The 16234-nt window shown below is 40.6% G+C and overlaps 2 protein-coding genes across 3 annotated transcripts; one reads left to right on the top strand and one right to left on the bottom strand.

The window, feature by feature from the left end:
• Positions 1-3104: 3104 nt before the first annotated feature.
• LOC308376817 (uncharacterized protein) lies at positions 3105-5170 on the top strand. 2 transcript variants are annotated; one of them, XM_080853289.1, is made up of 6 exons: positions 3105-3317; positions 3424-3531; positions 3638-3672; positions 3766-3791; positions 4089-4130; positions 4366-5170. In XM_080853289.1, the coding sequence occupies exons 1-6, from the start codon at positions 3233-3235 to the stop codon at positions 4574-4576; spliced, it is 507 nt and encodes a 168-aa protein (XP_080709415.1). In that variant the 5' UTR covers positions 3105-3232; the 3' UTR covers positions 4577-5170. The 2 variants fall into 2 exon arrangements, with proteins under 2 accessions (XP_080709415.1, XP_080709416.1); XM_080853290.1 differs by having other exon boundaries at positions 4361-4517.
• A 6376-nt stretch (positions 5171-11546) lies between these two features.
• Positions 11547-13013, bottom strand: LOC308377283 (scavenger receptor cysteine-rich domain-containing protein DMBT1; the record flags this gene model as incomplete). Its single annotated transcript, XM_080853866.1, has 3 exons — positions 11547-11962; positions 12269-12565; positions 12695-13013. 3 exons carry the CDS (start codon positions 13011-13013, stop codon positions 11547-11549), a joined length of 1032 nt encoding a protein of 343 aa, XP_080709992.1.
• Between the last annotated feature and the right edge of the window lie 3221 nt (positions 13014-16234).

The raw sequence follows: 16234 nt of genomic DNA, 5'->3' as shown, positions 1-16234 counted from the left end.
CTGAGAACACAGAGGGTACCATACCATACAGGTTCCATACAGCTGAGGATTTAAGCCCATTGACCCCGACTGCAAAGGGTTTGCAAGATGATGAGGAGACACACATCCAAGGGGACTTGAGGGAGTTTTCTGAGGAGGACCAAGACTGGGTCGGTGAAGGTATTGCGGAATATCCAACAGGACTGGCAGACAGTGATGGTGATAATGACGGTGATGATGATTATGATGATGATGATGATGATGATGATGATGATGATGATGATGATGACGACGGTGATGATGATAATGAAGGGAAAGTGGAAGGCGACTCCAGAGCACCTGTATGCAGAATAGGGTATATGGGGGCGGACAACACACCAGAGGAAGAAGATGAGGAAGAAGAAGATGATCATGGTAATGATGATATAGTGAAAGACAGACCCATGCATGCCAAACCCCATGACGGTCAAAAGACTTACAGCAGTGAGAGCAGCAATGATGAGACAGTAGAGGAAAGGCAGGCTACACCAACCTCGCATAGCCTGAGTAGGGAGAATTCAGGTCCCCAAAGAGAAGATGAGTCTGTAAATCCCAACATGCAGCGACACCGACAAAGTGACAAACTCACTCAAATTCATGATGTCTTCACTGATGAAGGTGACTTAACTCTCCACAGAACACTGCAAGGTAGGGTTAAAAAAGAAATCCTAGGAATTCAAGGGGAAGAGAGACATGAAGAGGAGCAGGGTGTTGACAAACATGATGTTGGAGTCCAAGGCATGCTTAACACAGAGCTGAATTTAGATATCAACATCTGTGAACTACACGCTCTTGACTCTGACATTGATCTCCCAAACATCATAAGCCATGGTCATGTAGCCAGAGCAGACGGAAGCAGTCTTTCAGGAGGGACAGATACCAACGCATCAGAGAGAACATGGCCAACCGAAATACTGTTGGACGAGGCCAGCCGACAGCACAACCAACCCCTCAGGAATCCATCAGGAACTTCCACACAGGAATTCCTTGTGGTTGAACAAGACGTGATGCCAGACAGTGACTTTCATTTTGACACCAGCTTGGAACGGGACAGTCATGCCACAGACGGATGTGTTGGTGGTTGTCTGCTGAGTGAAGATACAGCACAGGAAGGCATGGAGGACAATACAAGTGACACATTTGGAGAGGAGGAGAGGAGCTGGGATCAAGAGAGAGAAAGAATTGAGGCTTTCAACCAGTTTTACAATGATTCAGATGAAAGCAATAATGAAGGAAAAGGAGGTTAGTCATTTAAATTAACAACGGCAATATAAGTCTATTTAAATAAATGAGTATAGCAACAGGGTTGATGTAATAGTCATTGTGCAATATGTAAGGGTTGAGTTAACTGAAATATGGCTGTCTATAGTGTTTGTATGTGAAATACAGATATGGGAATGTTTACATGTGTTTTCATACCATTAGAAAGGACACATAAAGTGCACTTCTGTTTGGAGCCCCAAATCACTGAAATCCTGGACTCAGATTCAGAGTTGTAAGTGCAATTTCTGACTGTGACGGAAAAATAACGATATAGTTGTAGAATTGTATGTTAATCAATGGCTAGCTGCAACATCACACGCATTATTCAGAATGTTCAAATGGCGATCATGCAAATCCCAGTCAAATCCCAGTCTTACATTCACTTCTAGTAGTAGCGACATGGAAGCAGAGGAAGACTCAGAGGAGGACTCGGAGGTCATTTATGATGAGGTAGGTTGGTTTACTCCGTGCTGTGTTCTATGTCCTGCACTATACTAAGAACTTGGAAGGAGTTTGTGGGTTATGGGAAACTTGAGATTGCTTTGTTCCAGGAGCAGAGTGAGACTGAGGAACCGCCAGAGAACTTGTTCCCAACTCATGATCAGGAGGAGCCCCCAGACAACACGTTCCCACCTAAAGAACAGGAGAAACCACCTGAGAACATGTTCCCTCTTTGTGCTCAAGACCAGATGTTACAAGAGGAACAGCCCATGCAGGATGATCCAGAAATGGATCAACCCATTGAAACAGTGATTACTGATCAACCCATGGAAAAACAGATGACTGATGAATCAGAGGAAGAAGGGAATATAGCTCTGCAGACGGTAGACAAACCGCAAATAATTATTCAGTGTCAAACCTCATCTAAGACGAAAAAGGTAAAGCCTCTCCAGTTCTGCATTCATTATTTAAATTAATAGTTGTCCAACACCTTACAAACAAACAGACATACTTACAATTAATATTTGTCCAACACCTTACAAACAAACAGACATACACATGTGATGTGTAAAAGTAGAAATGTCTTTGGTAATAATAAAAACTAGTAAATGTCATACTCCACTACTAAAGTAGGCTTAACTCAAATGCAAATCATTATGTAATTGGGGTCAAATCAGTGACCTTATAACAGGAGGAATTTTTCATATGTTCCTGCAGTGGCCTGGAATATTCAAGTCTGCTCTCAGGATGTGTGTGGTCCTTGCAATTGGGCTGCTGACATTCTGGTGGGCAACAGACCATTTGGACTGGACAAGATGGTAGCTGCCCACCGCACTATTTGAGTCATAACAGGCTGAATTGTGCACAATATGTCATGGGATGTTTTCAATATTTTTTTGTTATGTGTTTTGAACCTAATGTGACCTCTAAATATAACTCTCTAGATAGATAGCATAAGAAAATGTATTTTATCTACTTCTATCTCGAGTAATGAAATGAGTTGTACAAGTTTCCTTTTGAAATAAAGTTGTAGTCATCATTGGTTTCGATTTCGTCTTTATTTATTCTTGCAGGGTGAACGTGGCACTAACAGGTCTGCCAGGGAGATATTAATTAGGATATGCAGATGGTACTTAGGCACCACACGATGACCGATTTTGAGGGACAGGGTTTGAGTTTTTAAATCCGCCATGTTACCTGCCTGCTTAAGGCACTAGCAAGCAGGCTTTGTAAATTACATGAATACGATTTGCACAAGTGTACCGGAAGTTGCGTAGGCGTAGTGGGCTGGCGCAATCAGCTGGAAGGAACAATAACATAACGCCATGAAGAGTGTGTGTGTGGTAAACACTTTGAGGTTACATTGTATTAAGGACGCTGAATAAGGAGTCATATCCTTTTTAGTAAGTGTAGCGATATTGTTGGCTAATATTGTAACAGTTGTCTAGAGGGAGGTCTGAAAGTTCGATTGGAAGAAGTAGGCTATAATCAGCCATAGATTACAGCAATAATGTCAGAAATATTTAGTAATAGATCAGACGATGAAATAAGATGGATGTTAGAAGACTACGGGATCAACCATGGGCCAGTTGTTGGTAAGTATATATGTGGACAGGCTAAGGAATGTACTTTAATTGATATCGCCCCGGACATATTTAAATCCATAAAGTATACCGTAGTAGACTGAACTTTCTTTATTAGGTACAACGCGGCAGTTATACGAGAGGAAGCTCAGGGAAGCCATGGCAAATGAGAAGAAAGCGAGACTGAGACCCAGGCCACCTTCTGAAAGGACCATTTACAGAGAGGGTAGGCTATTGCTTTTTACATATCTTCTTCATTCAGTTATTGTAGTGACTATTCAATGACTCTTTATATGTCAGAACTCATCTCAATGTTTATAATTGCATTTCAGAGGAAGAGATCACCTATGTACACCGTCAGCCTCGAGTAAGTTAAGAGAGGTTGTCTAAGGCTTACTGGTAATAGGACTGTTTAATTTGGTAGTTATATTAATCCTTCTGCCTTCACTTCCTTTGTTAGTTCAGGGATGAGGATTTCCACGAAAGGTAAAGCAACACTGTCTTCACTGTCACTACATACCATATCAACACTGTCTTCACTGTTACTACACACCATAGCAACCCTGTCTTCACTGTCACTACACACCATAGCAACTGTCTACACTGTCACTACACACCATAGCAACTGTCTACACTGTCACTACACACCATAGCAACTGTCTACACTGTCACTACACACCATAGCAACTGTCTACACTGTCACTACACACCATAGCTACACTGTCACTACACACCATACATCACACAATGAAATTTTGAGTTTTGCTGAATCTTTTTTTCCAGGCAATGGAAATATAGAGAAACGGATGCTGTAGATGACTACAGGTATGTATCCACCACCACTCACTCTATAACTATTGTTTACATTGATAAGATTGGGTCTAATGGCTCCAGAGGCCTAATGTCTAGAGAAGGGTGCCAACAGGCAGGTTTGAGGTTTCCAATAAAGGAGAACCAAATGGAGGCTCTCACATTAGCTTTAGGGTGACTTCTGGTCAGTGATGGCCTAATGTTCTGACTTTCTGGCGTCTTCATCTTCATTCTGGTCTGACAAGTATAGAGCTCAAGCCACTCACCGCAACATGACCCAGTCAGCACCAGCTGCTTCAAGGTGGGGAACCGCGCCTCCTGCCCCTGAGGAGAAGAGCTACTCTCGTCGGGTTCCACTGTGGGTTCAGTTTCTGGTGTTCCTGCTATTCGCTGCCCTCCTATTCTTTATCTTCACCAACATGGAGTCAGCTGAGAGTGTGCCCTTTAAAAGAATAAATTAGCCATGTAGGGCTGAGCTCCGACATTTTCCTGAAGGCCTTTTAGGGTTTGGTGCTACGTACTGTATGTACAGAGAAAGCCTGAGCAAAGTCAGTGTCCCCACCTGTTGAAACATTTGTAAATGTGTCATTTTGTTTGTTTGTTCATTTTGTAAAAGGCTGAAATGTCAGAATCTCCGAGATGTGAACAGAACAAAGGATGTCTTCCCTTAGCATCTCGTTAAGCTTTTGTTGGTACTTACTGCTTGTCTGAGAGGTTCCAGTAGTGCACTGAGTGAATCATAGTATAACTGTGACAAATCATCAGTGACTCACACAACTCACTGGCATTCAAAATGTGATGATGAACTATTTCACTGTCTTGTTTGAGTGTGCAAGGTGAGGTGAATGCCCATATGAATGTATCACAAATCTGATGCTTTTTATATTGTCTATGTCTGTAAAAATTACATTTATATTACATTTCTTAAGTAAGTGGTGGGGGACAGGTGCAGTCTCTGTAGTGTAAAACAAACCAAACAGTATTACCGCTACTGTGATACACTAATTATAAAGATCACATTTTCATTCTTAACTTTGATTTCTCAGATTTGTTCAGTTTTGTACAATATTCTCCTGCATTTTTAATTTGCAAAAATAAATAACTTAAATTGTGTACTTGCTTTACTGTTCCTGTTTATTATATCCTGGTAATATAGTTCATATAGTACAAAATACTTCACATATGCTTGACAATATTACACTTCTGACTTGTAGAATTGCTCCTCATCAAGTCATATATGCATCATGCGAAACAGGCAAACAGCTTCATGTGTATACAGCGGGTGAAATAAGTATTGAACACGTCGCCATTTTTCTCAGTAAATATATTTCCAAAGGTGCTATTGACATGAAACTTTCACCGCATGTTGGTAACAACCCAAGTAATCCATACATACAAAGCAAAAAAAACAAATACATTCAGAAATTAAGTAATGTGTATTAATGTGAAATAACACAGGAAAAAAGTATTGAACACATGAAGAAAGGGAGGTGCAAAAAGGCATGGAAGGCCAAGAAAACAGCTGGAATCTTTCAGTAATTAAAAAAACAATCCGGCCCCTAGTCAGTGCAAATTAATATTCCAATTGATGGCCTATAAAAAGGTGTCTCATTACCAAGGTGTAACACAAGAAGCATCTCATGATGAGTAAAAGCAAAGAGCTTTATAAGACCTTTGCAACCTTATTGTTGCAAAACATACGGATGGCATTGGTTACAGAAGCATTTCTAAACTTCTGAATATTCCAGTGAGCCCTGTTGGGGCCATAATCCGGAAGTGGAAGGAACATCATTTCACCATAAACTAGCCACGACCAGGTGGTCCTCGCAAGATTTCTGACAGAGGAGTGAAAATAATTATCAGAAGTGTTGTCAAAGAGCCAAGGACCACTTCAGCAAGAGAGCTTCAGTAAGACCTGGAATTGGCAAAAAAACAATAAGTAATGCACTCAACCGCCATGGCCTGTATGCACGCTCACTACACAAGACTCCATTGCTGAAGAAAAAGCATGTTGAAGCTCGTTTAAAGTTCGCAGCTCGAAATTTGGACAAGTCTGTGAAATACTGGGAGAATATAGTCTGGTCAGATGCGAGCAAAATGGAACTGTTTGGATGACATAATGCACACCATATTGTAGGAGACATGGCACTGCACAATCATCCCAACGGTGAAGTTTGGAGGTGGGAACATCATGGTGTGGGACTGCTTTTCAGCATATGGTACTGGCAAACGTCACACAATTGAAGCAAGGATGAATGGAAAATGTATCGAGACATTCTTAATAAAAATCTGCTGCCATCTACCAGGATGATGAAGATGAAACGAGGGTGGACATTTCAGCAAGACAATGAACAGCCAAGGAAACTCTCAATTGGTTTCAGAGAAAGAAAATAAAGCTGCTAGAATGGCCAAGCCAATCACCTGACTTGAATCCAATTGAAAATCTATGGAAAGAACTGAAGATCAGAGCTCATAGAAGAGGCCCAGGGAACTTTCAAGAATTGAAGACTTTTTGGTGGAAGAATGGGCCAAACTCACATCTGAGCAATGCATACAAGTAGTTTCTCCATACAGGAAGCGTATTGAAGCTGTCATTAGCTACAAAGGCTTTTGTACAAAGTATTCAATACATATCAGTTAGCGTGTTCAATAATTTTTCCCTGTGTCATTTCATATTATTAGACATAACTTAATTTCTGAACAAATTTGTTTTGGTTTCTTTGTATGTTTGGATTACCTGGGTTGTTACCAACATCTGGTGAACATTTCATGTCAATAGCACCTTTGGAAATATATATTTACTGAGAAAAATGGTGATGTGCTCAATACTTATTTTACCCGCTGTATGTTGCAGCCCAAGGATATGAATTCCAATACAATTTTCAAATAAAGGCTTTTAATGATCAAAGAAACAGTTACATGTAACAAAAAGAGATGTTCTCACTTTGTGATAGACCTCATATACAATCTGTGGTCACAATTTTTTTCTGCAGTGCTAAGGGTCTCAGGTACCTCTTTTCATTCACTTTTAGGACATGATGCATTTCACTCCAGCATCTAGGGCTCATTTAGTGGGAGTGAATAGCAGCATCATCACATCTCTGATCCCATCAGGTGTGGCAAGTGTTTACACTGAGGAGGTCCATTTGATGGCCAGTCCCTTGGGCATTTAAATAAAAGTGGTCACAAATAAAATTAAGGACCAGTGTTTTTCCTATTTACAATATCATCTACAAGTACCATATTATTTCATCTGTTTTAACATCCTGTTAAGGAAATACTGCACCTTTACTCAATGAAAGATTTCTATGCTGAATAGAAGTCTATAGGACTTTGTTCGTATGTTTGTGTCTAGCAACAAAAATGTAAAAATTACCACTGTTATAAAATAAATGGTTAAAAACACATTTCAAATACATTCATAAATATCTGCTTACATGTGTGTAAATATAAAATGACACAAAAAATAAACCAAGGAAAAAAAAATCATATACCTCAGATACAAAATAAACAGTTTTTAAGTCAAGCATTAGTAAAAGACTTTGAGATTGTCTGGCCTAAATGAAAATCTGTTTCTCTACAATTCGCTACTTCTGCATTAGCAGGTGTATGACGGCATTATTTTACACGAGAGCAGTTCACAAGACACGCCAAAACCCATTCTAATAGGCAACAAGCAGTAAAGTCTGTAGCCATATGACAACCCATTACAGAAACATCTTATCACATGAGCCATAAACAGAGACCATTGCAGCACACACTGTACACTAACCATGCAAACTGCAGACGTATCTTTGGATGTTTCAAGTGGCACAGTGGAACTTGGAACTTGGAAGTGAACATGGAACTGTAGTGTGTCCTTCTGGGTGGTATGTGTGGGGTGGAGTAGGGGGTTGGGAGTTGGGCTTCCATAGAACTCCTCCACCAAAGTGTTTCATCACCATGTTGGATTCCATATCAGCTCGTCCTCACTATGAGGGAGTACCCTCCAGAGTATGTCCACTACACCATATCTTAATATGTTAAAATACTATTCATGTTATTCAACTGATCATTTATGTCACAGATTTTCAACTCAATATTTTCTAAATGCTTCACTTTCGTTTGAGGATATTGGGCATACCATTTCTTAACAGTAGGCCTATATTGTTGGCGTCAGTATGACTAAGCGACCAAGCACAGAATAGCCTACCCATAAATAGAGTCAGTGGGGGACTGTCCGACCACAACTGAATTTGTTTTGAAAATATCTCTCTAAGAAGATCACTAGCGTTCTTAATGAAGTGTTTCACGGAAGTCTTTGTTACACATCTCCAACTTGAAATAGGTCAGGTATGGATATGTGTAACACATTTTGTACTGGAAGAAATCATATATTTCTGTACTGACTTAAGAAGCGCAAGATGGTAATTAATTACTGAATAATTCTGAATTTCACAGAATGAAGATTGGAAGTGGAATTTAACACGTCTGTGCCTGTTCCCAGCAGGGGCATTAAAGTGCTGTAAAATGATAAAACTAAATAACCACACCAAATGGTTCAGGTTTGTCGATGGTATTTCTTTTCTTCCTTTTTTGTTTTTGTTTACATAGTCTGCATTGACTTTTTTTTTTTTAAACGAAAAAACTGAAGAAAAAAAAATACCCTTTCTACCGTTTTCCAGAACTTGTGAGGTATAGAGGTATAGTTGAATAAGACTAGACATACATGCTCTGTACTGAGATAAGAAAAATATATAGAGCTTAATGTTGTTCTTCTATGCAATTCTATTGTATTGTATTGGATTGGATTGGATTGACTGCACTGCAATGGTTTCGGTGCTTGTACTGCATTGGACTGAGCGCTGTTCACAAAACACAACCTAGCTGCATTAAGAACGATGAGAACACATTTAGCAGGAGTGGCTCAAGGCAAATGGGGTTCTGGTATTCAAACCAGACCTGGCTGAGAAGTTAACTTGAATACCTGCATCCACGTGGACCATCCGAGAGGTCAAGCCTGCAGTAGATGGATGAGACGTAGAAAATATGTGGCTCTCCGACGTTTGGGTCTTTGTCTTGTCTCATCTTCGTCTTGTTCCTGAGAAAGGGTCATGAGTTGAGATACATCCATGGTCTACTGTGGGCTGGTTCTCGTGTGACTCCTCACTTCAGTTCTACAAAGATAACGAAGCCATAAGCCCTACAATCCTCTTATTTCAAACTCATTATGTTCATTCTTCTCAAAGACAACAAGGTGGTCTGTGTCGGTCATCCTTCATGAACAGAATGACAGATTCTTCTGAGGCTGTCCACAGCCAGCGGTTTAGTTGTCCACTCTCATTCTGTATCAAATACATTTAGATCTCTCATTACAATTAAACTATACAGAGTTTGGGACAATCTTTCATCAACACAAGCAGTTTTCAGTGAGAGGGACTTAGACCAGATCTCACCATCACTAAGGGTCTGAACAAACATTTTATACCCTGGCCACAACTGCTCACAACCTTTACAACTTAATTAGTGGCTGTCATAACCGTTAACTCCCTAACAAGGTTATTTGAAGATCTATGGGATAACCAAAGGATCATCCTGATGGTCAAACGAGTCACCACCTCCTTAGTTGAAACCCAATGATGTCAACATTATGAATCCACTCCACATGTTACTTCAAATGTGTTGCACAGCAAGCTGCATGCACTAAAGGCCAATTTAGGGTCGTTTAGACGCAGAGCCGTAAGCACGTAAGATACATAACCCCCCCTTGCGCGGTAAAATATCCCCCCTTACGTGCTTAAGTGCGTCGCCCAAAATTCCTGACTATGCGACTAAAACACTACGGCCCTACACAGCTCGCAAAGGCTGTGATTGGCCGGCTACCACAGCCTTTCACAGAGTCTCACGTTTCCGGGTTAATAGCATACAGTCTTTTTTAGACCCAGACATTTTTTTAAATCATGAATACCCTGCAGACCGTCTCACAAGCCTTTTCTTATGGATTAGGAACAAACATAACAGAAGAGGTCCGAAGACATGAACTCCTTTACAAATCCTCTTTAAACACTTATAAGGACGCTCAAATTACCGCGAATATCCCATTCTCACCCGCGATTGTTTGGAGAGAATGTGGTCATTCACGAACAAATAGGTACTTTCATATTCATTTTCCGCCACTTGTGAGTCATGGTGATATCTTTCATTGAGTTCATATTGACGTGAATCCATCAATTGCACCAGCGAGTTTGATAGAATGAGCCCGGTCTGCTCATATACAAAAGTTAACAGTAACCTGCCGTTACCTTGTGGCCAGCACCATTGTAGTTACAAGCATTGACAACATGATGAGATTCTCTCGCCGTCTACCACCTCATCTTTGAATAATGTTACTCATAAACACATCGTTTTAAAGCCTGTCGCAGTCATTAAAAGATGTCAATAAACGAACTTTTGCGCCATGTGCTGTCTTTTTCGCCACTGGTACTGAATTGCCAACATTTGTATTTTGTGTAACCCATGTATTCATAACATCAAGCCTTTCGCCCACTACACTTTCATGCTCCGGTAAGTTTTTTTCCTTTGTCCTGCAGCAATAAATAGGCTTACTTAACTCAAAATAAATCTACAGTTCTGGCGTCAATTTGCTTTGCAACACGCAACACGGCTCACAAGCCTTGCAACACGGCTCTGCGTCTAAAACAAACCTTAAATCAAAACTTGTCTAAAACAAGTTCCTTGTGTAAATTACGTGCTTACGGCTCTGCGTCTAAAACGACCTTAAATTGGCCTTAAGGGGAAAGTACTGACAAAGAAATATATCCATAGTTACACAAACTTTACCTTGTCTGTTTTCGTTTGGTTCGTTTCAGTTTGGTCGTCTTATTATTTTATAGTTGTCAATGCGATGTATGTATTGTCCACACCTGTTGAACAAATGGCATGTCAATACAAGCTGGCCACTGGTCAATAACCTGAAGCAAAAACTGCTTATCATTGTTTATCATTACAGTTGTAGTATGTTTGTTGAACACATACACAAAACACACAGAGACAGACACACACACAGAGAACATGTACTCACAAGTCCTGCTCTCTCTCTCTAATTCGGTCAGTTTCCTCTTCCTCTTGGAGAGTATTCTGAACACAATCAGAATGATGAAGGTGGCCACAACAAACGTCAACCCCGACACCAGCAAGCTGATCATCACAGGACTTATGGCTAGCTCTGTATCTGCGGATACACGCACACACACACACACACACACACAAATTTCCATTCAATACGGATTTAACTGCATGTAATTGTTGAATGTAATGCTACTATCAACACCAGCAGTGACTCGTTTATTGCTTCATACAGTAGTAAACGTTTACCTATGGAATTTGCCAATTTTTTCAATCCAATCATGTTAAATGTTTAAGTTGAAGATTAAATCCAGGTGTGTAAACCATTCACTGGTTATGTTGCATCCCAGAAGGCTGTGTCTCCAGCATGGCCACATTGCCAAAGACTACAGCATGACACTTTATCATTCGCTGTAAGATACCCTTACCTCTGACAGAAATGGGAAGAGGCTGACTCTCTCGGGAAGCTAACATACGCCTGCCCATCTGGACTTTGTACTGGCAGCAGTAATAGCCCTCGTTCTGGGTGTGGGCATTGCTGAAAGTGAAGGTCACCGTGGAGGTGAGAGCAGGCAGAGAGTGGCGCACAGTGCCGTTGGGACGGATCAGCCGCAGCTGGAAGGACCCGCCGGGATACAGGGGATGGGTGGAGCAGGTGACACTAAAGCTCTCCCCCTTGAAGACCCACCCAGAGGGCGCCTCCATGGAGGTGTTGTACCAGATCTGTGGCCGGTTAAGCTCCACTGGAGAAGCGAGCGAGAGAGAGAGAGAAAGAAAGAAAAAAAGAGGGAGAGAGAGATGAGTATGGTGCTCCTATGAGATCAAGCATAAAGTAAATAGAAAAACACATGTATGGACTTAATGCATTCAACCATGACCTCTTTTCCATACCATTCCAATTCAGAATCAAAAGCATAAAAACTCCTGCTTTTAAATGTAGTCTTAAACACAAGTGAGAGAAACAGTTCTCCTCTGAACTACTGAAGTATTTCACTGCAATGGTATGGCAACCAGTCAGAGTAGGCAAGACGCACACAGTGGACACATACCTACTGCAATGTCAATGAAGTTACTGTGGTACATGTGTTGGGGAGGGTGTGAGCTCCTCCGGTCGCTGTTCACGCAGCTGTACGTGCCCTGGTGCGTGACCTCCACATCGCTCAGGGTCAGCTCCATCCTCCTCTGTCCGTTGTCAGCTCTCTGCGTCACGAGCGGGGTCTCTACGCCCTTCTTGTACAGGTGGAAGTTAAGGAACTTGGGCCCACTTGGGGCCGTGCAGCTGAAATGAATGGCCTCCCCAACTTGGAACGCAGTGAAGGGGGACAGAATGGACAGTACAGGCTTCCCTGGTTGAGGGAGAGGAAGTCTGATGTCAGTTTCTGAAAACATCTCTTAGCATATATTGTATAATAAAATATCTGAGCTCAGAGGTGATTTACATAAACTACTCTACTACTTTTTATTATCATACCTACCTGTGCAGTCTATCATGGCTTCATCAAGGATGGTACAGTTCCTGTTGGAGTGCGAGCATTGCGTCAGGTCGGGCTCTTCATCTGTGCAACTTACATGGTTCAGCCACACGGCTCTGTGGGGGCTGAATTTGAAGCCGCTGGGCAGGGAGACCAGCCAGCAGCCCACTTCCCTGCAAACCGTCCGGGTATCGCTCATGTCCCAGCCGCGGTTACACACGGTCACCCACTGTCCCTCGTGATTTATCTCCACTCTGCCGCGACACTCATGGCCGTCTCCAATTACTTTTGTGACAAGGTCTGACGAAATGAAACAGTACATGTCTGGACATGTTCAAACAGACAAAAACTAATTTCCGCTTGTCAAATAGTAAAACAATTTCGTACGTCTCACCTAAAGCTTCGACGTTCACATATACAATACTGCAACCTACAGGATAATAAGAACAGACAATAAGACAGATCATGCATACTAATCCATCTCAGTTAATTACACTATTATTTCTACAAATGGCACTATTGTTTCAAAAACAAGCAATTTCAGACCCAGTGTTGAAAGAACAAGGGCAATCCTCGCTATTGGTGAAGGTATTTTTGCCGATTCCATGACTCCAAAGGACGTGATGAATGAACTCCAGATCCCTCTCAGATCCCTCACTTGTTCATAAGTTGTCCGATGAAAGCCAAGCAACCATGTGTCATATAAAGGATCAAAAAACACTTGGACATCAACAGTAAAGATGGTTAGGCATCGCTTGCTCCCGATCCTCTGTCGTACAACCATGTTTAGGAATATGTAACATTAGTTGTCGTTTTCGTCTGTTCGTCATGGTCAGTCCTGATGCTGAAATTCATAATGTCAAGGGGAATTGCGGGAAATGACAGAGGATACTGCGTCAAATTTCAAAATGTCATCAGCAAGGTTGAAGTCACTTTGGCGTAATCCCCTGAACAGGTTACTGTTTCAGCTATTTTGTGGTGAGCTTCTGCCCGTTGTTGCTTCCCAAACTATGAGAACAAACGACTAATGAAGTAGAAAACACAGAAAATATGCTTTACGTCATCATTATTTTCTTCTTTTATAATTGTGTTCAGGGTTGGAAAACCATCTAAATGTGGAATTGCCGCCCTCGTCTGGTGTGGAGCCTTGTCTGGCCTGCACCTCTCTTCTGAAGTCTCTCAATGACCTACAGTCTCTTATTTAATTTTCTTTATACAGTTATCATAAAGAAATATACAAACATTTTAAGGAATGCAGTGAGAGAAAACAACAACAAAAGGGGTATATATACATTTAAATTTAAAAGAGGATATTAAGGCCTTGTAGTCCTTAACTTACCTTAACTAACCTTAACCTCAACTTGTAGTTGAATGGCTTTCTGACGCGTCAGTACTTTTAGTGTTTCAAAATAAATCAGGTTTCTCTTTGGGCTACTTCTAATGACTTTGAATTGCTTCGATTTTTTCCCTCAGCAAATCCGTACGTCCTCTTCAGAGCACAGGTAGAACGGTGTCTCTTCCTGTCCATACCCTTGAGGGTATTTGTGTCCACATAGCATGTAAGGTGATCTGTAGGCTACATGATGGACATAGACCAACTTACATTGAAGATGAAAACGCAATGTATAAACAACTTTAGGTGAACAATTCATATTTATTATTGTATTGCATCCGTTTGTTGATAACATTCATCATTCATTTATGCACACTACTATTTCAAAAAAAGACTCCGTGGGTCCCGGGCAAGAGTAGCTAACAATTAGGCCTATAGTGAAGCACCATGTCTTTTACAGACTAAGTAGCCTAATCAAACGTACAGGAATACGTTGTAATTTTGACTCACTTTTAGGAACGATTTGAATAGGTGGTGTTTAAAATATGTGAGAAGTGCCTAGAAATGCCGATCCCCCCCCCCCCCCCCCCCCTCCCGAATAAATCATTCACGGTTGATAAAAGTGCAACGTTTAAGCTTTCCTCTTGAGTGTGTCAAAATGTATGAGCTTCAGACTGGATTGGAGTTTTAAACTATTAGTTGACAAACTTGCGTCTATTTTGTGTTTATTCTAAGTGTAGCCTATACGTCTTTCAAGATGCCACAGTATATTGTAGAAATAAAAAAAAACTTGGCTGATCACCATGTGTCTGGCATTCAAGAAAAGATTTTCTCCATAGCCACTGAGGACACAGTGAATGCTTTGGAGGGCGGAGTTCAAGGAGAATGAAATGCGAAATCCCAGGCTGTCTAATTTGAGAAGGCGCTCTTTTTAATGACTCACATGAGTCAATTATTTATTTTGGATATACACAGGTAAAAATGTTAAATTCCTTTGGCTATTGGTTGAGGACTTCATTTCACTGTCACATGAAAGCCTTCGTAAACATTTCACTAAAGTATATAAGCAGGCACCTTCTTTCATCAGTGTTTTGAACTCGGCCCACGACAACTCCAGAAGGCTCCACCAGAAGGCTCAACAGTTTATTTCCTCAAGAATACCTGACATTTTTTGTAAATAGTTTTGCTATGAGATATATGGATGACGGCTGCATTACTATGTGGAATCACGTTTTGGGTAAATATATTATCATAAAGAAAAGTCAAGTTTAATATTTAATAACTACAAGAAAGTGGGAGAGATTATTATGCATGACTTCACTCTGTTTCCTGAAGGACCACTATGGATGAAAGGACAGAGCAAAGGTACAGTCACTAGAGATCATAATAATATTGATTTAACAACTGAAGGTTTTGGAGTAATATCTACAAACATGGAGGGAAACTCATCATCTCCTAATCCCCCACCAGATATCCTTATTGACTTTATCCACAGTGTCATATCAGCTTCAGTGAAATGTTGAAGATCCTGAGAGGAAAAATCACTTGAAACACTAAAATATTCCCTTACTCTTTTCACACAGACACACACACACACACACACACGCAAGTTACAAGAGCTAATTAATGTATTTTGGTGATACTTTATGCTGTACAACTATTCTTACATTTTTGTAGTTTCAAACCTGGAAAAAAAACTATACAGCAGGTGTATTTATCTGTTCCTAACAGGACCATATGCCATCACAATGAATTTGAGGGTGTTATAAAAACTAGTTACCTACAAAAATGGTCAAAAACCTGTATACCTGCAGTCTCTTTCTTCCACTCACAAACAGATGTTTGAATGACACTGTCAGTTGCCATAAACCATAAATAAGGCTTTGCTATGTACTTGTATGTATTATGAATATACTCTTTTTATTTGTGAGATATAATCAACTGTGATTAAATGTACCTGTGTTTATTTAATTGATTTGTATGTTTTTTATTTCATTTTCCTGTTTAAAGACATACACTACACTCAAACACAGAAAAAGCGCGAGGTGGACAGGTGGGAAAGGAAGGTTATGGGAACAGAAAGAACCAAACAGAAAAAACAGACGCTAACTACATTTCAGCAACATACAAACAGATAACACATACATACAAACATACATCATACATACAAACATATATGGATATATAAAGCTAATTTATAAAGCATCTTA

Source organism: Sprattus sprattus (assembly GCF_963457725.1).
Source record: "Sprattus sprattus genome assembly, chromosome: 16".
Classification (NCBI taxonomy): domain Eukaryota; kingdom Metazoa; phylum Chordata; class Actinopteri; order Clupeiformes; family Clupeidae; genus Sprattus; species Sprattus sprattus.
Note: the sequence above shows the minus strand (reverse complement) of the source record. Positions and strands in the feature narration are given on the sequence as shown.